The 21,903-nt window shown below is 54.4% G+C and overlaps 1 protein-coding gene across 6 annotated transcripts in view; it reads left to right on the top strand.

Annotated features, from left to right (window-relative positions):
• Nucleotides 1–16,547, top strand: part of NCKAP5L (NCK associated protein 5 like) — a 31,098-nt gene extending 14,551 nt beyond the window's left edge. Inside the window, exons 1-13 of one of the 6 annotated variants that reach the window (XM_027542797.1) lie at nucleotides 396–569; nucleotides 3,084–3,145; nucleotides 4,474–4,602; nucleotides 5,296–5,364; nucleotides 5,474–5,512; nucleotides 6,236–6,355; nucleotides 9,163–9,276; nucleotides 10,388–13,014; nucleotides 13,957–14,116; nucleotides 14,374–14,455; nucleotides 14,769–15,077; nucleotides 15,156–15,298; nucleotides 15,608–16,547. In XM_027542797.1, coding sequence (XP_027398598.1) covers nucleotides 512–569; nucleotides 3,084–3,145; nucleotides 4,474–4,602; nucleotides 5,296–5,364; nucleotides 5,474–5,512; nucleotides 6,236–6,355; nucleotides 9,163–9,276; nucleotides 10,388–13,014; nucleotides 13,957–14,116; nucleotides 14,374–14,455; nucleotides 14,769–15,077; nucleotides 15,156–15,298; nucleotides 15,608–15,820 — 4,125 coding nt within the window. In that variant the 5' untranslated portion in view covers nucleotides 396–511 and the 3' untranslated portion in view covers nucleotides 15,821–16,547. Of the gene's footprint in view, nucleotides 1–395; nucleotides 591–3,083; nucleotides 3,146–4,443; nucleotides 4,603–5,295; nucleotides 5,365–5,473; nucleotides 5,513–6,235; nucleotides 6,356–9,162; nucleotides 9,277–10,387; nucleotides 13,015–13,956; nucleotides 14,117–14,373; nucleotides 14,456–14,768; nucleotides 15,078–15,155; nucleotides 15,299–15,607 lie in introns of those variants that run through there. The other 5 variants (XM_027542795.1, XM_027542796.1, XM_027542794.1 and 2 more) reach the window with 5 other exon arrangements.
• The last annotated feature ends 5,356 nt before the right edge of the window (nucleotides 16,548–21,903 follow it).

The raw sequence follows: 21,903 nt of genomic DNA, 5'->3' as shown, positions 1-21,903 counted from the left end.
CTCCCAAGCCTGGACTCTGATATTACAGAGGGGTCTTCTTGCCTGTGCTCTGGCTGGAGAGGGGTTGGGAGCTGCGGGCTCCCCCTCCTTGATCTGGCTGCCTGAAAGGTCAGGACAGTCTTTTTTGCGGGATTGCCCAACATGCCTGACCAGGCTGAAGAGATGAGCGACCACCCAGGTTCACTCAGTCATTGGGCTGCACCTGCCCCTTCCCTAGGTTACCCAGAGAAACCCCTAAGCAGCTGATCCCCCTTCGCTGTCTCCTCTGAAGGAGGGCCAGAGAGGCCCTCCTCTTCCTCTCCCTCCCTCCCCTCAGCACTGAGGTCACCTCCCTCTGAATCAGGCCTTTGTGGAGGGCGGGGTTGCCCGTTGGCAGTTCTGGCGGGAGAGCCTCCCCATTCAAGTTCAAGTTCCCACCCACTGCAGCTCCATCTCTACCCAGCTGGGCCAGTGTCCTGTGTTCCAGACCCACATCGGACACCCGGGATATGTTGTGGGACCCCCCAGAGGAATGCTTGAAAGCAGGGCCATCCCGAAAAACCCAGGCCAGGGGTTTTCCTGGGCTCCAGGTGGGGCTGAGCACAGAAGCTGTGAGTAGCAGTTGTGGGGCCTGAGGGTGGACGAGGGTACTTGGCCCTGGGGAGGGGACCCCCTTGACCCTGCAGGGACAGCCACTGGGGAACCGACCTGGATTGATTGCTTTTTGGTTTTGTTTTTTTCCTCAAGAGATTTGGGTCAAAACCTTAGACTCTGAAGGGCCAAATTCCTAATTGGGCTCAGTTTGGGAGCTAGAGGTGGTATTATCGCTCTGGATCGTAATTTTCCCCAGAGGAGGCTAAAGATGCAAGAAGTTTTCAGTCTAGAGATCTTGAGCCCAGACTTACAGCATGCACCTCCCCAGCGCCAAGTTTAAATGCAGGCCTCTTCCGAGTGACTCAACAATCTGGGCTGACAGCTTCCTGCCTTCATCTTGTGGCCATGCAGACACACAGAAAGCCCAGCGTCCGGAGCTGGCCAGACCACTTGGGCTGAGGGCAGAGAACTTCTCCCCAAAGTGGGGCTGAGTCACAGCCCGCCTTCAGCCGACGTGTCTGGAGCCTCTCCCAGGCCCTGCTCGGACCCGGACGCTGACGCCCTTGACGAGCTGTTGCACTCCGGTGGCTTGTCCCTTGGAGGGTCTCCCCAGGTTACAGTGGGACTCAGGCCGCCCTGCCTTGGGATTCCCGGGGGCTCAGATCCAAGGGTGGTAGTGGTTGGCTTGGTTGGTGTGTTGGGTCCCCACCCTCCTCAACACATACACAGGCCTCATGCCTGACCTGGATGCCTTTTCATTCATTCGCTTATTTATTTTAGCAAAAGATACCCTCCTAAACCACCTTCACCCTTAGTTTGGTTTCTGTGGTTGTGTGAAGAAAACAAAGACTGGAGGTTTCTACCACTTTATCTTTCCCTTTTGTGGCCTCCGGACACAGCCCTGTTCATCCCACTCCCCTCCTTCATCCTTCTGTTTTTTTCTCACCCTCCCAAGCACTCCCTTCCCTGCCCATGCCCCTCTATTTCTAGAGGTGTCCACTGGGAATGTAAGTGATGAGGAGGTCAGGGGGACGCTGGTGACCTGTGGGGACAGGCCTCTCCTAGAGCAAGGGGAGCCCCCACCTGGCAAGAGGATGGTGGCCTGGGGATAAGTGACGCGGGGTGGGCTGGAACTGGTCCTCCGAGGCCTGTTTTGGTTTTAACCCCTGTTTGTGTATGTGGGAAGGAGGCTTTTTCCTGAATTTTTTTCTTTTCTTTTGAGGTCTGTCCATTTCTAAATATAGCAAGTGTGATAATGTTATGAGCAAAAAAAGTTATAACTCAATACATTTTTATGATGTTAAAATAACAAAGGACTTTAGATTGTGGTGGAGTGTCAAAAATAAGCATTGCACAGTTTTTCCTTTTTCTCTAGCTTTCAGAAGCCCCCTTCCCATTGTTGTGCACATGCTTGTTTTTCCTCCCTCCCCACTCCACCCCCACCCAGAAAGAAGCCTTTTCCTCTTCTCTCCCTTTCTTTCTAGAGTATCAGGTGGAAGAGAGTGAGGGCTGGAGGGCTGCCAGGGAAGGGGTCGGAGAGGAGGAAGCCCCTATGGGCAGGGCAGAGGGGCAACACTTCAGATCTTCAGGAGCTCCTCCTTTAAAGACCCCCAGGGAGAGGGACCTGGGACTTAGGGTCTGCTTACAGGTGAAGTGCTAGAGTGAAAAGCCTTCATTTATCAGAGTCCGTGCAAGACTCTCTACATACATTATCTCACTTCCTGCTCCAACAGCCCTGTGGACTAGGTATTCTTACCCCATGTTAGGGGTGAGGAAACTGCTTTTGCTGAGTCAGCTTCTAACCCAGGTCTGTCTGACTGCAAAGCTCCGGGAACGCTGAGACTAAGTGCACGGAGCACAGAGGACAAGGATGTACAAAGAGGCTGCACAGGAAGGGGGCCCAGGCCTGCCCACTGTGCTCTGTGAACCAGCCATATGGTGTGGGCAGCATCCTTTGTCTCTGGAGCCTGCTTCAGAGCAGGCTGGCACCTCCCCCCGTCACCCTCCTTACGAGGTCGAAAGGAGAATCAGATGTGATCTGCGACACGGGAACATGCCAGCGCGCAGGATACACTCCGAGGATGCAGGTGTAGCTTCCTTTGCCTCGGTTTCCTCATCTCAAATACGTGTCGATAATAGCACTTGACCCCCTCTGTGGTCGTGAGAATGAAAGAAGACGGCGTATGCTGGGTTGCTGTTCGTTCCCCTCTGGCTGAGAGCTGGGGCCATTTGCACTGGCTCTTTCCTCTGCCTGGAAAGCTTTTCCCATTCCGGGATTTCATCTGCCCATTCACGCAGGTAGGTCTCTGCCTCGCTGTCACCTTCAGCGCCTTCTCAGGACCTGATGTTGGTTCATTGGTTTATCTCTGGTATTACCTGCTGGTTCCAGTAGAATGGAAGCTTCATACGGGCAGGATTTTCTCTGGCTTGTTTATCCCTCTTGTCCAGGATGCCAGGCAGTAGGAAGCCAATAAATGCACGGCTGACCTTGTCTCCCTCTGTCTCCACAGGCAAGGTGACCATTCTGGCTGCGTGCGTGAGTGTGCCAGCCTGGGTGAGGAGGCAGAGACAGGTGAGGGGCTTTGGAACTTGGGTGTGCTTGTGGTGGGGACTGGAGGAGGGCTGGGTTGGGCAAGGCAGCCTCTGCCCCACAGGGGAGGGAGGAAAAAGCATTCAGATGCCTGGTAGGTGAGCTGCTGAGGGCTCCTCTTCCTTGGTCCAAAAGACCTAAGCCCCTTTTGTGGGAGCTTCAGAGGGTCAGGGAGGCAAGTAGTTGGTGTAGACTGGGGACCCCTACCCTTTTGCATTAGGATGGGTTTCCCATCTACTGGAAATTTCAACAGTATTTGTTCAGAGGAAGGAAAGGAGTACTTTGCTCTACCTGAAAAATTAAAACTCAAATGGAAGATGAAGACTAGTTGAGGAAAGCCAGTCACTATGGCAACAGTTTGGAGTAGGGTGGGAGCAGGGATCACGTAATGTGATACAGGTCAGAAACCTGGCTCTGTTGTGTTCAGGCAATGAACAGACTAGTCTGTTCAGCCATCAGTTGGTCTCTTCCACACCAGGTATCACATAGGGTATCTAGTCAATGAAATGAAGACAGTGTCCCTGCCCTCACAGAGTTGACAGTCTGGGGGGACACTTACAGAGCCGAGCTGGAGGAGTACCTGACTCAGCCTTGGAGTGGGGGCCCTGGAAAATGAGTGAAAGTGAAAGTGAAATCGCTCAGTTGTGTCCGACTCTTTGCAACCACATGGACTGTAGCCTACCAGGCTCCTCCATCTATGGGATTTTCCAGGCAAGAATACTAGAGTGGATTGCCATTTCCTTCTCCAGGGGATCTTCCCAACCCAGGGATCGAACCCCGTATTGCAGGCAGACAGACGCTTTACCATCTGAACTACCAGGGAAGCCACCAGGAAGGAGCTGGGAAAGTGGAAGGGGGATGGGTATCAAGAGACCCCTGCAGAGGGCCCAGCGCTCACAGAGGCTGGTCTGCTGGGGCCTTGCCCAGAGCACGGGGGCTTGGAGGCTTGCAGGCCACCTCCCGCTCTGCCAGGAAGATACAGAGTGTCAGTTTGAGACCAACCTCAGCAGAGAATTCAGGTTTCTTGGCTCCTGGCCAGTGTCTGTGTAATCTGTAAGAGGGCAAGGGCAGTCATAAGGGTTTATAAAAACAATGGTCTCTGTTCTTGAGATGGAAGGGCATGTCTATGTGTCTGTCCCATGAGCAGGAATCTGAGCCTCACCCCGAGTTGTTACAGTGTCCAAGGCACAGGGGTCACACGGATGCCAACTCCGGGAATACTGACAAGTTCTGTCTCTGTCCTCCTCCTCCTCCACTCACCTCCCTGTGCCCTGGAGTAGCCTGCTGGGGCTTCTCTCACTTATCCCCAGGGCCTGATGTCAGAGGCCATGGACCAGTCGGCCGGGAGCCCTGGAAACCTGAACCCAGGAGAAGGTGGTGATGGCAGCACGGAGCCGGGTACCTGCCAGGAACTCCTGCACCGGCTGCGGGAGCTGGAGGTGGGGCACGGGGCAGGCTGGCCAGAGCCCTGCGAGCTTGGGTGGTTTTGGAGGTGCAGGGCAACCTTCCTCTCAGCCTGCTTTTCCAGGCTGAAGCAGAGCTGAAACGTTTCTTTAGCAGAGCCGCTCTGAGACGCCCTTTCCTTACTCTTAGCTCTCCAGCCTTCATGCCAGCTCAGGACAAGAGGCGTGCACAAGGCTGGGGCTGTACTAACCCCCAGATATCTCCCTTCTTTACCTGACTTTTGTGCCCTGGCTGTAGGAAAGGGGTGGCCACAGAGGCCACAGAAGGAAAAGTCTCAGGCATTGAGGGACCAGGGCACGGATCCATGAACTAGGCTACTTACCACGTTCCTAGACCCTGCCCTCCTCCCTCCAGCCTCCTCTGCCTTCTCCCCAGGGAAATAAGGGTAACGTTTAGCACCTCCCACCTTGGTCCTCCTGGCCACTGTATCTCCCCAGCCCCTCCAGCCTCATGGACTGAAGTCAGGGTAACAAAGGACCAGGCATCTCAGCTCTGCCTTCTGGATGCCCTGGGTCTCTATGTGCTCGCCCCTGACAGAAGCACCCCGGAGCCAAGAGCTGGGGCAGGGAGAGAGCTACTGGACTCCTTGCCTCTCCTTTCCAAGAGGAACCTGCCCTGGGAAGAATGATTGCTTAGCCTCCCATTTACCTTCCTCCTCCTCCCTGCAGGCAGAGAACTCAGCACTCGCCCAAGCCAACGAAAATCAGCGGGAGACCTACGAGCGCTGTCTGGACGAGGTGGGTGGACTGATACCGCCTGTGGGAAGCATAGCTTGTCGGCTCCAGGCTCCAGGCAGAGACTCAGTCATCTGACAGCTTTTCCTCAGCTCTGCCTTTCTCTCCCCAGGTTGCCAACCACGTGGTGCAGGCACTGCTGAACCAAAAGGTAAAAGGCCACAGGAGACATTCATACCCCCTGACCTGAGCCCAGATGCCCTGGGAGGAGGCCCTGGGCACAGCAGGGGAGGTCCTTCCTGGGGACCCCTGAGCCTGCTCAGCTACGGGATCGAGGAAGGTGGAAATGGCCTCTTGGCTCTCCAGCAGAGTCCCCTTTCTCTATCTTGGACAATCCATACTCTTTGACCTGGAGCCGGGGCCACGCTAGGTAAGGCCGGGTCTCCAAGCGATAGTAACTTTGATTTGGGCTCGAATCCTTCCATTATCCAGGCCCCAGCTAGTTTCTCCAGATCATTATAGCCCTGATAGCAATGTTGATGTTGTGACCATAAAGTGACATCTAAATATTGACTCAAGTACTGGGGGTAATTTCTTGACATGTGGGCTACTCTGACCCCTAAGTCTTCCCCTGCCTTACCTGAGCCCTTCTTTGATGTGTGGTTTCTAAGAGGCAGAGGATTGGCTCCAGAGATGAGAAAGCTGCCAAAGGGAATGAAATTACTTCCGACCAGGAGTGGTAAACTTTAGAAAATTTACCATCCCCAGAAGATGCGAGAGCCATAAATATAGGCAGGCTCAGCTCCTTCATAGGAGGTTGCAAGAGAAGCGCATGCCCAGCAGGAGTGCCCACTGCTCTGATGAAGCGACTGTGCTCATGCCACTCTCCCTCTCCCCACCACCTTGCCCTTCTTCCGCCTCCTGGGGGTGGCAGGACCTGCGAGAGGAGTGCATCAAGCTGAAGAAGAGGGTGTTTGACCTGGAAAGGCAGAACCAGATGCTGAGCGCCCTGTTTCAGCAGAAGCTCCAGCTGACAGCGGGCTCCCTCCCTCAGGTGGGCACACGTGATTCCCCCTCCTTCCTCACCTCTCAGCCTCAGACCTCCCAACCAGCCCTGTCGTCGTCATCACCTCAGAAGCAGGTTGTCAGCCACTGGCCTCCATTCTGGGCACTGTGGCCTTCCAGGGCAGGCCCACCTCGCCTGATAGATCTGAGCCTTAGGTGAAGGGAAGCTTCCTAAGACCCCTTACACTTGGCTGTCCCCTACCTCCCCAGTGCTGCCCACCCAGCCAGTTGGTGTCCCTTTTTGTTGACAGAGAAAGTCCTTGCTTCCTTCGCCCTGAGTAGAGAGATGGGTGGATGCTGAAAATGCAGTCATTTCAAGCTAGCTCCCACGAGGCCCCTTTGGCCACTGCCTTTCCTCTTCTTGGCCAGGGGCAGGGGTGGGGCCGGGTGTAAGGCACCCAGTGCTTGGTGTCATGGAGAGGTTAGGGAAGGCCCTTCACCCGGGTGACTCTGCGCACGCCTGCTGCATCTGCCCACCCGCTAACCCAGTCTTGGCCACAGACACTCATCCCTGCTTCCAGCCCTGACACCTGCCTTATCCCAGGAGAAGCAAGAGGCTAGTGGTAGTGAACCCTGGGCTCAGTTAACATGTAACATGGGGTCCACTCTGTTTGGAAGCCCCAAGGATGTGGTGTGCCTGTGGGGAATCAGGAGCAGCTCCATGTACCCAAGGTTCATGGTGGGTTCTGAGGTCAGCCAGCACACCCCCAACCCACCCTGACTTGCCAGGAAGAGAAACACCTTATATGTGTTTGTGTCTAAATTTATATGTCTGGGATACAAACCAGGTGGCCATTGCCCCCCCCCAAACCCTGAGCAGGATGCCCTCAGCTCCCTGGGAAGCCTGACCCCTGGCAGATGAAGCCTGTGTCTCCCCAGGCCGGTGCAGACACGGGTGACTGAGCTGCAGTGACTCTGCAGCTTCCTTTGTCCTGTCCTGGCCCTGCCATGGGCTGACCTGGAGGCCAGATCACACCAGCCAAGCTCGCCCTGTCCACACTCTTCTCAGTGACTGATGATAACAGGCGTAGATCATCCTGAAATCGTTTGTTTTTTAGTAAATGAATTCTGGGATTCGAGTTGGAGATTTTTTAATGAATTTTGGGGTTTGGGACCATAGATTTATCTTCCCCAGAAGTAACATGACATAATGGAAAGAGCACGAACCTTGGCCTCAGATAAACTTGGGTTGGGTCCCTAACTTAGCTAATTCTTAGCTGTGTGACCTTGGGTAGATTATTTAACCATACAAATCGTAGGTTTTTTTCCTTTATAAATGGGGATAAAAATACCTATATTGCAGGCTGTCATGAGGATGAAATGAGATAATATCTAGTGCTTGACCTGTAGTAGTCAATGATTAGCAGCTAGTTATCATTATTAATGTTATTTCCAAGTTGTGCTTTGCTAGGATGGAAGCTCCATTGAACGAATGTTAATTAAGCTCTTACTGTAAGCAGTGCCTTTGCCAACACACATGGAATTTGAGGGAGCTGGGGCTTTTGGACACTAAGGCAGGGCTGCAGAGGGTGACAGTGCTGACCAAAAGCCCAGGGAGGGGGAGAGGCCATCAGAGATGGGCTAAAGAGAGTGCCCTGAGGAGGTGACTGCACCCTGATGATGGGAGATGTTTACTTTTTTATTCTAGTTTTGTTTTATTCTTATTTTTATTTTTTGACTGCACAGGGATTTTAGTTCCCTGACCAGGGGTTGAACCCACACCCTCAGCAGTGAAAGCAGAGTCCTAACCATGGACCACCAGGGAATTCCTGATGGACAGGAGATTTTAAAGAGTACAGAAGGGGTCTGGGAGAAGGGGTGCCCTGTGGGAGGAACAGAGCGGGGGATCCTAGGGAGCAGAGAGCTGTTCAGCCGGACTTGAGCAAAGGTTGTATACAGAGCAAGTGAGACAAAGCTGGGGATGGTGTCAGGGAAGAACCGGTAGATCTGGCTATAATGCCGACCGAAGAGTTCAGACATGTCAGTGGAGGCTGGCAGAGGAAGCTGTGAGCACAGAGATGCTTTAGACAAAAAAGACTGGAAAGCCACGCGGTCAGGTGAGCGAGACTGAAATGCTGAGCAGCTTTCAGGCCAGAGATGTGAGGATGGTGTGCCAAAGGAGCCGCTGCAGATGGCTCGGCCGGAGGGGAGGCAGAGATACCACAAAGACAGGACTTACCAGCTGTGGAGTGCAAGAGACAGGGGAGAGTTGAAGCTGACTTGTGTCTCATCAAGGTGCCCAAGAGACAAGTGATCTGTGATTAAATCCAACTTTGGTAATCCTCCGAGCAGAGGCCATTCAGGGGAGATGGAAGTAGTAACTGCCACCATCTCTATTCCAGGACCCAGTAAACAACGCCGCTTCCGTTAGTCTGAGCCATTCCTGTGGAGGCTGGGCCACAGGTGGTCAGAAAAGAAATGGGCCCTGAGGCTCACCTTCTCTGTACTCAGGGAGGAGGCTCCACAGAAAAGCAGAGGATCTTGGAGGCTCGGCGGACAGCCAGGCTAGGCCTGCCACTGCCCTGTGGCCCCCGGGCACTCTCCTTTCTCCAGAGGCCCCTGCCCAGTCCCACCTCCCCCCCCCGCCACCTGAGCTTGCATTTCTTCAGGCTACCTGTGCTGGGGTCTCCCAAGGTACCTCTGACCAAGTGGTGAAAGCCTTACCTTGGGCCAGGAGACGTCACTGAAGGAGCAGGGAAGGATGTTCCGCTGCCCCTGGATGGGAAGCCGTAGCTCCCTGAGGGCACAGGGCCCTGGGCTGACAGCACCTGTGCTAACCTCGCCTCTCCCCTGTAGATCCCACTTGCCCCACTCCAGCCACCTTCAGAGCCACCGGCCTCGCCCTCCCTGAGCTCCGCCGAGGGACCGGCCACCCCGCTGCCTCTGGGGCGCTGTGCTGGGCAGAGAGAGGTAGGAGGGCTGGGCTTCGTGGTCTGTGGCTCCGCTGGCACTGGGCTCGTCAGCTGGTGCTCCACGACTGTTCCCTAACAAGTCTCAGGGGAAGGACTGCTTCCGGGCACACAGATTCTCATCCAGGCTGGGTGTGAGCCCTCAGCTGTCAGCCTCGTACCAAGAAAAACAGATCCCTGCCCCTAACCGCTGGCCTTGTGAGTAAACATGTTAATACTGCAGTCAGACTCAACAGTTTACACTTCTGAGCTCTTCCTCTGAGCCAGGCACTGTGCCGGACACCTGGATCTCATTTATCTTTTTCTTTTTTGGTAATTTTTGGCATACATTTATAATCCTACACGTATTTATTTATCCAAGTCCAATTCATTCATTCTTTTGTTGATCTGGTTCCATTTATCTTATTTTATGAGATTTAAACACAATCACCATCTTATTTTACAGATGATACAGTGAAGCTTAGAGATTAAATGACTTGCTAAAAGTCTTATAACTAGTAAAGCAATAGACCTGGGTCTTGAACCCGCACAGTCTGGCCCAGGAGCCCAGGTAGTTAACCACTGTACCAGACTGGACCAGGCCTGAGAAGGGGCCAGGGAGAAGCAGGAAAAGGCTCACAGGGGAGTCATTGCATCTGCTTCTCCACGGGGATCAGCTCAGTAGGACAGCTGTCTGACCTGAGAAGGCCTGGGCTTGCCTGTAGCGACTGACTGAGGACTTGGCCACATCATATCCCCTTCTTGAGTCTGTGTTCTTTCCAAAACCTGAAAAAATGGATGGGTCTCCCTCCCCTGGGGCAAATAGAGATATCAGGGGTATAGATGGTCAGCCTTCCTGACTCATAGTTGTAGGAAGTAGTGCTGGGATAACCAGGAAGGAAGGTAGGTGCCCCCTAAGTGTGCCGGGAAGGACAGCTGGGGTAACCAGAACTCAAACTCTTGAGGAAACTTTCCAGCACATTCCAGAAGCCATCAGTTCCTTTTGGGGACACAGACAAACCCGGCCAGCTCAGGTTATGCCAGCTCAGTTACGCCAGCTGACATGCTCAGTTATGCCAGCTCGGGTCCCAGGCCTGCTCATGGTTTCCTCCTCATGCCATTTCTCCCCCAAGGTGTGTTGGGAGCAGCAGCTGCGGTCAGGAGGCCCAGGACCCCCAGCCACCCCACCCCCAGCGCTGGATGCCCTCTCCCCATTCCTTCAAAAGAAAGCGCAGATCCTGGAGGTGCTGAGAGCCCTGGAAGAGACGGACCCCTTGCTTCTGTGCTCACCTGCTACCCCCTGGCAGCCTCCAGGCGAGGGTCCTGGCTCCCCGGAGCCCATCAATGGCGAGCTGTGTGGCCCGCCTCAGCCTGAACCCTCTCCCTGGGCCCCCTACCTACTACTAGGTCCTGGCAGCCTGGGAGGCCTGCTGCACTGGGAGCGCTTCTTAGGGGGTCCAGGGGAGGAGGAGGGTGCTGGGCGGCCCTGGGGCCCTGGCAGGGGCTCCCCACAGGCCCAGGGCACTGGTTCTGGGCCGCCCTGTGCACCAGGCAGTAGCTCCTCCTCCTCTTCTGATGAGGCCGGTGACCCCAATGAGGCCCCCAGCCCGGACCCCCTGCTAGGGGCCCTGGCCCGCAAGCAGTTGAACCTGGGCCAGCTCCTTGAAGACACAGAGTCTTACCTACAGGCCTTTTTGGCCGGGGCTGCTTGCCCACTCAGCGGGGACCACCCGGGTCCCAGGCAGCCATCCTCCCCAGACCAGGGGCCCCCACAACTGTCCAAGTCCAAAGGCCTCCCCAAGTCAGCTTGGGTTGGGGGTACCCCAGAGGCCAACAGGCCAGGCTTTGGTGCTACCTCAGAGGGCCAGGGGTCCCTCCCCTTCCTCAGCATGTTCATGGGTGCAGGGGACACCCCCCTGGGCTCACGGCCTGGCCACCCCCACTCTTCATCTCAGGTGAAAAGCAAGCTCCAAATTGGCCCCCCTTCTCCTGGGGAAGCCCAAGGACCCCTTCTGCCCTCTCCAGCCAGAGGTCTCAAATTTCTAAAGCTGCCTCCAGCCTCAGAGAAGGTCCCCAGCCCAGGAGGTCCCCAGCTTAGCCCCCAGCTCCCCCGGAATTCCCGAATACCCTGTCGGAACAGTGGCTCAGACGGTAGCCCCTCCCCACTGCTGGCCCGCAGGGGTCTGGGCGGAGGAGAGCTGTCCCCAGAGGGGGCACAGGGCCTGCCCACCAGCCCTTCACCCTGCTCCATGACCCCTGACTCTGCACAGCTCAGACCTCCCCAGCCAGCCTTGTCCGCTACACTTTCCCCAGGACCCACAGTGTCTCCTTGCTACGAGAACATTCTGGACCTTTCCCGGAACACCTTTAGAGGGCCTTCCCCAGAGCCACCTCCATCTCCTCTGCAGGTGCCCACCTACCCACAACTAACTCTGGAGGTGCCACGGGTCCCTGAGGTCCTCAGAAGCCCTGGCATCCCCTCCAGCCCTTGCCACCCAGAATCCTGCCCCTATGAGGGCACCCAGGAGAAGAGTTCGGACAAGGCAGGCTCCGAGTCTCCCCATCCTGGCCGCAGGGGCCCAGGCAGCTCGTCCAAGAAGCCCAGCCAGGGGGCAGGACGGCGACCTGGGGATCCTGGCTACACGCCTCTGCGGGACAGACTGGCAGCCCTGGGAAAACTGAAGACTGGCCCTGAGGGGCCTCAGGGCCCAGAAAAGAATGGGGTGCCTGTCAAACCTGGCACTGAGAAGGCCCGGGGAGCAGGGAAGTCAGGGGAGAGCACTGGAGACACAGCACCCCCTGCTTCCAGGCCCCCTGAGCAGCCAGAAGCCAAGGGGGCCCTGCGAGGGGCAGTGGCCTTAGGCACAAGCAGCCTGAAGCAACAGGAATCTGGGCTCCTGGGGGACCCCGGGGCCCGAGTCTACTCTTCCCACTCCATGGGGGCCCGGGTGGACCTGGAGCCTGTCTCACCAAGGAGCTGCCTCACCAAAGTGGAGCTGGCCAAGAGCCGGCTGGCAGGGGCCCTGTGCCCCCAGGTACCCCGCACCCCTGCCAAAGTGCCAACCTCAGCCCCCAGCCTTGGCAAACCCAATAAGAGCCCCCACAGCAGCCCAACCAAGCTGCCTTCAAAGTCACCCACCAAGGTGGTGCCCCGACCAGTGGTCCCACCAGCCACCAAGGAGCCCCCCAAACCTGACAAGGGGAAGGGCCCACCCTGGGCAGACTGTGGTGGCACCGTGGCCCAGCCCATGTCCCCAGCACCTGGCCCTGCGGACCCAGGCCCAGGCCCTGAGGGGCGGGCTCCACACTCGGCCATTGAGGAGAAGGTGATGAAGGGCATCGAGGAGAACATGCTGCGGCTCCAGGGCCAGGAGCGGGCCCCCGGCACTGAGGCCAAGCATCGGAACACCAGCAGCATCGCCAGCTGGTTTGGCCTTAAGAAGAGCAAGTTGCCAGCGTTAAACCGCCGCACAGAGACCACCAAGGGCAAGGAAGGGGCCGGGGGCTCCCCGCTCCGGAAGGAGGTCAAGGTGGAAGCCCGGAAGCTGGAGGCTGAGAGTCTCAACATCTCCAAGCTGATGGCTAAGGCGGAAGACCTGCGCCGGGCCCTGGAGGAGGAAAAGGCCTACCTGAGCAGCAGGGCCCGGCCTCGGCCCGGGGGCCCAGCACCAGGGACCAGTGCAGGCCTGGGGCAGGGGCAGGGCCAGCTGGTTGGCATGTACCAGGGTGCAGACACCTTCATGCAGCAGCTTCTCAACAGGTGAGAGCTGGGACTGGCTGGCAGAGGCTCAGTAGTTGGGGGCACTTTGCTCTCCACAGGCACTCTGGGATTGGGGGCTGCCTTTCCTGGGAATAGGCTTCCCAGAGGTCAAAGAGTGTAGGAGGTCAGATGACATGGCACCAAAACTTCTGGGGGTTAATAGCCCTGCCCAGAGGAGGGGTCAGGACCTCAAACAAGGAGCTAGGGATTTGTGCCCCAGCTCCCTTCTTCCCTGGCTGTCTGACATTTGGCTTGCTGAGACTCGGTTTCTCCTTTGAGAAGAGTTACCAGTCAACATTTCCCTGAATCGCCTCGAGTCAGGTGAGGCAGCCTGTCTGGGGTCCAGGGTAGTTAAGACTGCTAGTACCTAGCCATGGGCTAATGCACGTCTTCTCCCTCCAGGGTTTTATATCCTGTAGAACAAGGAGGGCTCCATCCCTTTGCCTTTTGGCACTTGCCACAGACTCAGCAAAGGGAGATGTGGTTTAGAGAGGGGGTTGCTCTGTCTGGGCCAGGTAAGGCAGAATGTCTGCAGGAATCTGGCTGCAAGCAGAGTGTGCTTTGGACAGCAAGTACACGCAGGGCCAGCTAGAGTAGGCAGGGTGTGTTACATGTGGACCAGGGTGTGACCATGTTTGTTCCTACTGGGGGACATTATCAGAAAGGTCTGTAGGCTTGACCCTAGGTAGCTATGGAAATGTTCTCCCATCACTCCTGCCCCTGCTGGTCCTCTGGGGTTTCCCCTGGGGTCTCCCCTGGGGTCTTGGCCTATTCCTGGTGTCAGGAGAGTTGATGCAGAAAGCCAACAGGCATATGTCCTCTTCCCCAGGAGCAGGGGGCAGTAGGTACCTCTCTAGACCCAGCCCCACTGGAGGAAGTGAGGCCAGAATGTGTGGGTGGGCCTGGGGCTCCCTCACTTCCATGTGCACTGCCTGCCCCTAGGGTGGATGGCAAGGAACTGCCCCCCAAGAGCTGGCGGGAACCCAAACCTGAGTATGGCGATTTCCAGCCAGTGTCCTCTGACCCCAAGAACCCCTGGCCCGCCTGTGGGCCCCGAAATGGCCTGGTGGGCCCTCTCCAGGGCTGTGGAAAACCTGGGAAGGTAAGTTCCTGGGGTGGGGGCTGGGTGGAGGCCCTGGCTTTGTGGCCCTGCCAGGTCTCTGACCTGGAGGGCTACCCTTCCCTGGGGCCAGAAGGCTGCTGGATGTATTTCTGGTTTCCAAGGAGAATGGGGAGGGGAGAGGGCTTTCTGAGGGCTAGCAGGTTGCCAGGACTCTTAGATCCATACTCCAGGGGTCCTGATGGAGGGCATTGGCATGGAGGAAGAAGGGGCTCTGAAGTCTTCTGTACCCCATACAGCCAAGCATCGAGCCAGGGAGGCGAGAAGAGATGCCCTCCGAGGACAGTCTGGCGGAGCCAGTGACCACCTCACACTTCACAGGTCAGCAGGGTCAAGGGCCAAGGCTGGGACCTGCCCCTCACCTCTTGCTCACTTTATTCCTTCCTGTCACCACAGCAGGTGCCAAGCCCCAAAGGGCACTGGGACTACACAGGAATATCTCCCTGTCACTTAGGGTACCTGCCCTGTCCTCTTCCCCAAGACTAGGGGAGATGGGGCAGGGCAGGCAGGGACAACTGAGCCTGTAGAGCTAGAAGGGTGTCCAAGGGTGGAGCCTGGGCTGGGGCAGGAAGCCAGAAGAAGGCAGAGGGGCTGAGCCACCTGAGCCTCACATCACCTCCCATCCCCTCCCCAGCCTGTGGCTCTTTGACTCGAACCCTGGACAGTGGCATCGGGACCTTCCCACCCCCAGACCATGGCAGCAGTGGGACCCCCAGCAAGAATCTTCCGAAGACCAAGCCACCACGGCTGGAGCCCCCACCAGGGGTGCCCCCAGCTCGGCCCCCACCCCTTACCAAAGTCCCCCGCCGTGCCCACACACTGGAGCGTGAGGTGCCTGGCATAGAGGAGCTGCTGGTGAGCGGGAGGCACCCCAGCATGCCGGCCTTCCCTGCCCTGCTCACCGCTGCCCCAGGCCACCGGGGCCATCAGACCTGTCCAGACGGTGAGTGCCTGGGCAGGGGTAGGGTGGGTCTTTCTGGGAGCTCCGCCCACCACCCACCTTCCCCTTGTCCCCGGACAGATCCCTGCGAAGACCCAGGCCCACCCCCTCCAGTCCAGCTGGCCAAGAACTGGACCTTCCCCAATGCCAGGGCAGCCGGCGGTTCCTCTGACCCTTTCTTATGCCCACCCCGACAACTGGAGGGGCTGCCCAGGACCCCCATGGTGAGCATGGCGGAAGGGGAAAGGGAACAGCACTGGAGGGCAGCGGGGAATGACGAGGGGTGAGGTACCGCCCTGTCCGGGAGGAGGACTGAGCCGTCAGCCCTTTGGATGCTCGTCTGGACAGCCCAACCCCTGCCTTTTCACACCCGTCTTGGGGAAAGGGTTTCTCTCCCTTCTGGAACCTTGGTAGGACTGGCTCAGTCGCGCCTCCAGTTTCCGTCCTCTGCAGCGCCCGGCTCAGGTGGGCAGAGCCTCTTAGGAGGTGAGAAGTGAGAGGTACCTGCTCCCGAGCCTGCCCTCCTTCCCCAGGCCCTCCCCGTGGATGGAAAGCGGAGCCTGGAGCCCACCCGCCCTGCCCCTGCGCCCCAGGGCCCGGCGTTTGGGGGCAGCCGCACCCCCAGCACATCGGACGTGGGCGAGGAAGGGAGAGTGGCCAGCGGGGGACCCCCGGGGCTGGAGACCTCTGAGTCTCTCAGCGACTCGCTCTACGACTCGCTGTCCTCTTGCGGGAGTCAGGGCTGAGTGGAGTCAAGGCTGAGTGGCAGCGGCAGCTACGCCCAGCGCTGGAGGCGGAGACCTCGGATTGGACTGCTCTCCTCAAGCCCCGCCCCCGGGGGCCCCGCCCTGAAGGGACCAAGGAGGCAGATGAACCAGAAGGTGAAGGGGGTTCCTGGCACAGCCCACTGCCCGCCGCCGCCGCCGCTGCTGTGGAGGAGATGACTACTCTCAGCTCAGGGAGAGACCCCACCCTTGGTCCTTTCTCTCACCCAGAGTACGGCTCTTCCTCTGAGGGACTGGGGGGTTCAAGGCCGCTGTGTCCCGGCCCCCACTCCCGCTTCAGGCTGAGCCATCTTGTGGTGCTGGGCTTCCTGCCCACCGGTCGTGCCATCTCCGCCCACCCTGGCGGCTCCCCTGCCTCAGCAGCCCCGTGCTGGTGGAGTTTAGGGGCGAGGGGTCACGTTGCCTTCTCTGTCTGCCCTGGTCCTCCCCGCTGTCTGGATGGTGCTGCCCTCTCCTGCCCCATATCTTTGGGGCCCACTTGTCTGTCTTTTTTTGTTGGTTGTTTTTATATATATATATATATATATATATATATATATATATATATGAAAGCGTCTGACCCAGCCCCCACCCACCCCCATTCCCACACTGCGGTTAATTTATCTGTTGTTAAAAACGCGGTTGCTCTGCTTCCAGCCTCTGCTTCTGCCCTATCCCTAATAAAACGTGGAGGACCCCCCCCACTCCCGCCCCAGACTCAGCTTGTTCTATGGGAGGACTCAGGGATGGACAGGCCAGTAGAGACCTCGTGGGCACCAGAGTGCAGGACTCCAGGGCTCTGCTCCAGGAGCTCTTGTGAGGCAGTTCAGTTTACCAGGGCTGCTGACTTGAGTCACCCTAGAATGTAACTAAGGCTGGGGGATCTGTTTAGACCTGGAATGGTACCTGGCAGTGGGGAAATTCCCCTGGCCCAGGGCTTGGTCAGGAGGAAGGCTGTGCTGCCCCTCAGAAAGGGAGGTGGAGATGGTGGCTGTGGACATGCACTCAAACCCTGGACATACCAGGTTGGGAGGGTATATAAACTGTAAGCTTCAGGAGTCCAGGGGTAAACAGAGTTAAGTGTCCACAGCTGCCTGTTGTCATAAAGGGAGGCACGACTGGGTTTCTGACTTGCCACCTTCTAGTCACACCTCAGCCTTTGGGCTTGCCCATCTTCTTGCCCCTATTTCGCCCTCAGATTTCAACCAGAAGTTCTCCTGGCTCTCAAATTCTTACTTTAAGATGGGAAGGCCAGGAATGAGGCTGTGTGGAAGGGTCTAGGCTTCTAGGAGTTATTTCAGACTCTCCATGGGATGTGAGAAGGCCAGGGGGTGGTTGTGGCCCTCCAGCCCTCGGATTTCCTATTGAGCATAGAGTTGGACCTGAAGGTGGCCCCAGCCCATCTCACACTGACCAGCCAAGTTGGGCCTCAGGAAGGCCTTCTTCTAGCCCAGGTTGCAAGGTGTGGGCTGACTTGCTCAGAGCACCCACCTGCCATAGTCAACACTCACTGCCTCCCCATGCCATCTGTAGGCCGCCTGGACATTGTGCATGCTCCACAGCCCTGGCCTTGTGGCTGGGACTCTGGACAGTTCATCACGGGGGTAGGGGGCTGTGCAGTGAATACACGGTCTGTGTTGGCACTTCAGGCTTGCCAAGCCAAGGTCAGGAGTGCCTGAACAGGGAGCAGTGCTGGGCCAATTCACAACTCAGTTATACCACTGGATGCTGCCATGCGCTCTGACCAGCCCGAGGAAGGCTGGGAGGGACGAAGGATGTCCCTGCCTCTTTATACTAACTCCTCCCAGCAGTGTCTCTTCAGCTGTAAATGGTCCAGAGAGCAGTGAAAGAACTCCCTGTTAAATACCTACCATATTGCCAGCCTCCTGATTCATTTCACAGGTAAAGTTATTGAGGCTCAAAAATATTTGAGTAGATGAATTCCCTGGTGGTCCAGTGGTTAAGACCCTGCGGGGGCACAGTTTCAGTCCTTGGTCAGGGAAGTAAAACCCTGAATGCTACATGGCCTGTCCAAAAACAGACCATTCAGTAGTTTTCCAAAGCTGAGAAGTGATGGGTCTTGGCAGGAGTGATCCCTTTTGGGTGTGTAACTTTGCTTTCTTCTGTCAGGACTCTAATCCCCTCCTCCATTTTTAGCCCTGGATCACTCCTGATGGACAGGGCTGGAGAGCACTAAGCTGGGAGTCAAGGGTCTTAGCCCTTGAGTCCGGGTCTGTGGGGAATGTTACATCTTGTCTCCGGGCCTTGGTTTTCCTTATCTATGGAAGATTGGGAAGTTGGTCCAGACTAGCTTTCCCCTTAGCTTTCTGCTTTTCCCACCATCTCCCAATCTGGCTGTTCTGCCTCCTGTTTCCCTTAGTGGATGTCATCGCTGAGGAGGTTAAAACGACTTAGAGAAGCATCAAGTCAGATGTCTTTATTTTCTTCAAATGTCAGGATCGCATTTTCTTATTTCTGTCTCCTACTTCCAGGTATCCATCCCACTCTCCCTTCTGCTTTTATGGGCTTAAGGATGTTATTACCAAGCTGTTGATCTCTACCTCTTGCCAGGCAGGCTTGGAGAAGTCTACATCCTTCTCTAACTTTTTATTTCTTGGTTTCTTAAGCCCTTTTCTCTGTGTGAACCTGATGGATTACCTCATTTCCTTGTTAGAATTGTTCACCTACAGGATATTTATCCTATTTCCTTTCTGAGAAGGAATTTGGCATGGTGGGTTTAATTCTGGACTCTACCTCCAACAAGCCGAGATCAAGGGTCCATGCAGGTTTCTGTCACCAGACTCTGCTCATTCCGCCTCCAGGCTCTGTCCTGCAGTGTTTCCACGTGCTAGGTGACCTCTTGGGCCAGGGGACACTGTGGGCCACTTGAGAAAAAGCCCACTGTCTCGCCAGGACAGAGCAGCATCAGCCACAGCTAGTACCTGGAGCCAGCCCTTCCCTACCAGGCAGCTCCTCATTCCTAAGTCCCTCAGTGTGCTGCTAAGGGGTGCTGGGCCCAGACAAGCCATCTGTGGCCCACATGACTGTGTATGCCCTCCACACAGACAGAATATTCCATCTGAAGTAATTCTGTGGCAAGGGACACACAGTTGAGTTCGAGACCCTTCCAGGTAACCAGTTTCTCTTTGCCCTTGAAGAAAAGATTTATCTAAAAGACCACTTGATCCTCACCATGGCAGAATACTTCATATCTGAGTTTGTAACATCTGCTTGCAGGATTAAGGCGACCTCACTGTTTTCTCCACGAACAATGGGTAAACACTTGCCTTACCATTGTATATGACCCTTTCTGCTGGATTTCCCAAAGAAAAGAAGCCCAAACCACCAAACTCCTCTTGTCCCCCATAAATGGCATCAACAAAAAGCTATGAAAAGACTCCAGATTCCACCTTTCTGGGCACCCTGCTTCTTGTAAAAAGTGTCCCAAAATGTTAACTGAGATTTTCTGTGAGTTGCCGATTGGTTTTATTTTCTTCTGTACCCTTGTCTAGATTTTCTAGACATATTTGAGTCTCAAATAATATGTTTTGTTTTCCTTACCCCCAAAAAAATTTTTAAAAGAAACAACCATTCTCTGCAACAAATTCTAGGTATGTAACCCCATTCTATAGTCCTGAGTGAGTTAATTCAAGCATATAAGTATTTTTTAAAGACATGAATTTAAATATAGGTGAGTATTTCTATGATCTTGAGGTAAGGGAAACCTTTTTAAGAACCTTTTTGTAATCATTAAAGACATACAAATTAGAAAAGTGCATGTTCAGGACTTCTCTGGAGGTCCAGTGGCTAAGAATCCACCTTCCAATGCAGGGGACATGGGTTTGATCCCTGGTCAAGGAACTAGGACCCCACATGCTGCGGAGCAACTAAGACCACGCATCTCAACTACCGAGCCTGCAGTGCCTCAACGCAAGATCCCGCACGCCACAACTAAGATCCGCCACAGCCTAATAACATATTTTTTTAAGTGCATGTTCATGGTTTTTAAAAATAATTAAGGACTTCCCTGGCAGTCCAGTGGTTAAGACTCTGTGTTTCCACTGCAGGGGGTGTGGGTTCGACCCCTGGTCAGGGAACTAAGATCCTGCATGCCATAGGGTACAGCCAAAAAAATAAAAATAAATTTAAAAAGTCAAAATTGAATAGAATATCATGTAAGGAAGAAGAATAATCTCATATTCCAAGTTCCAGTCTCACTGCCCAGATATAACCCAAGTTGATTAGAATTCCTCTCAAATCACTTTTTTTTTTTTTAATTGTGCTCTTTCAGTAGACATTCTGAGGGCTTCAAGCCAACCACAGCCTCTCAGATCACTCTAAGGGACAGCTCCCTCAAATCACTCTTTAAATGCACACTACACAGAGACAATATATTTATGTTGACCTTTTACTAGACAATGAGATTATTCCATAATTGCTGATCTGCTTCTTTTAGTACTTACTATTATATCTTAGAGATCTTTCCAAAGATCATGATTCTCCATTATTATACACGCTCTCCCATTGGATGGATGTGTGATATTTACATGTTTTGCCATGACAAGCAATGCTGCAGTGAACATTGTATATGTGTCCTTGGCCACTTGCATTTTTCCGTAAGATAAATTCCTATAAATGGAATTGCTGCATTATAAAATATGCTTAATGAAAAACTTTTTATAGATATTAACAAATCACACTTCACCAACCATGTGTAAGTGGGCTATCTTCCACACTGCATATTATCAAACTTTGCTATTGCTAAGTCACTTCAGTCATGTCCGACTCTGTGTGACCCCATAGATGGCAGCCCACCAGGCTTTCCTGTCCCTGGGATTCTCCAAGCAAGAACACTGGAGTGGGTTGCCATTTCCTTCTCCAATGCATGAAAGTGAAAAGTGAAAGTGAAGTCACTCAGTTGTGTCCAACCCTCAGCGACCCTATGGACTGCAGCCTCCCAGGCTCCTCTGTCCATGGGATCCTCCAGGCAAGAGTACTGGAGTGGGGTGGTGCCATTGCCTTCTCCGATTATCAAACTTTATTCTTAGCCAATTTGGTAGGAGTAAGTGATCATGTCTTGTAGTCTTGGAGCCCAAAGTAGGGACTTTGGCTTTTACTCAGAATGAAATGAGGAGCAATTAGAAGAGCAATTAAACTGTAGAGGGCAAGTATGGAAATGAACCAGTAAGGAAGCCTCTTGGGTAACTCCAGTGAGAGATGGGAACCTGTGCCAAGGGCAGAGACACCATGAACAACAGGGTTTGCTAATGTAATTTCGATGGGGGGAAAGAGAAGAGTCAAGGACAGCTTCGACACACAGATGGCAGATAGGCACATGAAAAGATGCCCAACATCACTAATTATCAGGGAAATGCAAATCAAAACATTGAGGTACCACCTCACACCAGTCAGAATGGCCATCATTAAAAAGTCTATAAATAACAAATACTGGAGAGGCTGTAGAGAAAAGAGATCACCTCCTACACTGATGGTGGGAATGTAAGTTGGTGCAGCCACTATGAACAGTATGGAGGTTCCTCAGAAAGCTAAAAATAGAGTTGCTATGCAATCCAGCAATCCCAGTCTGGGACATATATCTGGACAAAACTATAATTCGATTAGATACATGCACCCCTGTGCTCATAGCAGCACTATTCACAATAGCCAATGATCTAAATGTCCATCGAAAGATGAACGCATAAAGAAGATGTGGAATATACATATAACGGAATACTTCTCAGCCATAAGAAAGAACGAAATAATACCATTTGCAGCAACATAGATGGAACTAGAGAGAACTATACTTAGTGAAATGAGTCAAAAGAGAAATATAAATACCATATGATATCACTTATATGAAAAATCTAAAATATGACACAAATGACTTAACTACGAAGCAGAAACAGACTCACAGACATAGAAGATAGACTTGTGGTTCCAAGGGGGAGGGGGAAAGAAAGGGGATGGACTGGGAATCTGGGGTTAGTAGATGCAAACTATTACATATAGAATAGATAGGAAACAAGGTCCTCCTGTATAGCACAGAGAATTACATTCAATGTCCT

Source organism: Bos indicus x Bos taurus, chromosome 5 (assembly GCF_003369695.1).
Source record: "Bos indicus x Bos taurus breed Angus x Brahman F1 hybrid chromosome 5, Bos_hybrid_MaternalHap_v2.0, whole genome shotgun sequence".
Taxonomy (NCBI): Eukaryota; Metazoa; Chordata; class Mammalia; order Artiodactyla; family Bovidae; genus Bos; species Bos indicus x Bos taurus.
Note: the sequence above shows the minus strand (reverse complement) of the source record. Positions and strands in the feature narration are given on the sequence as shown.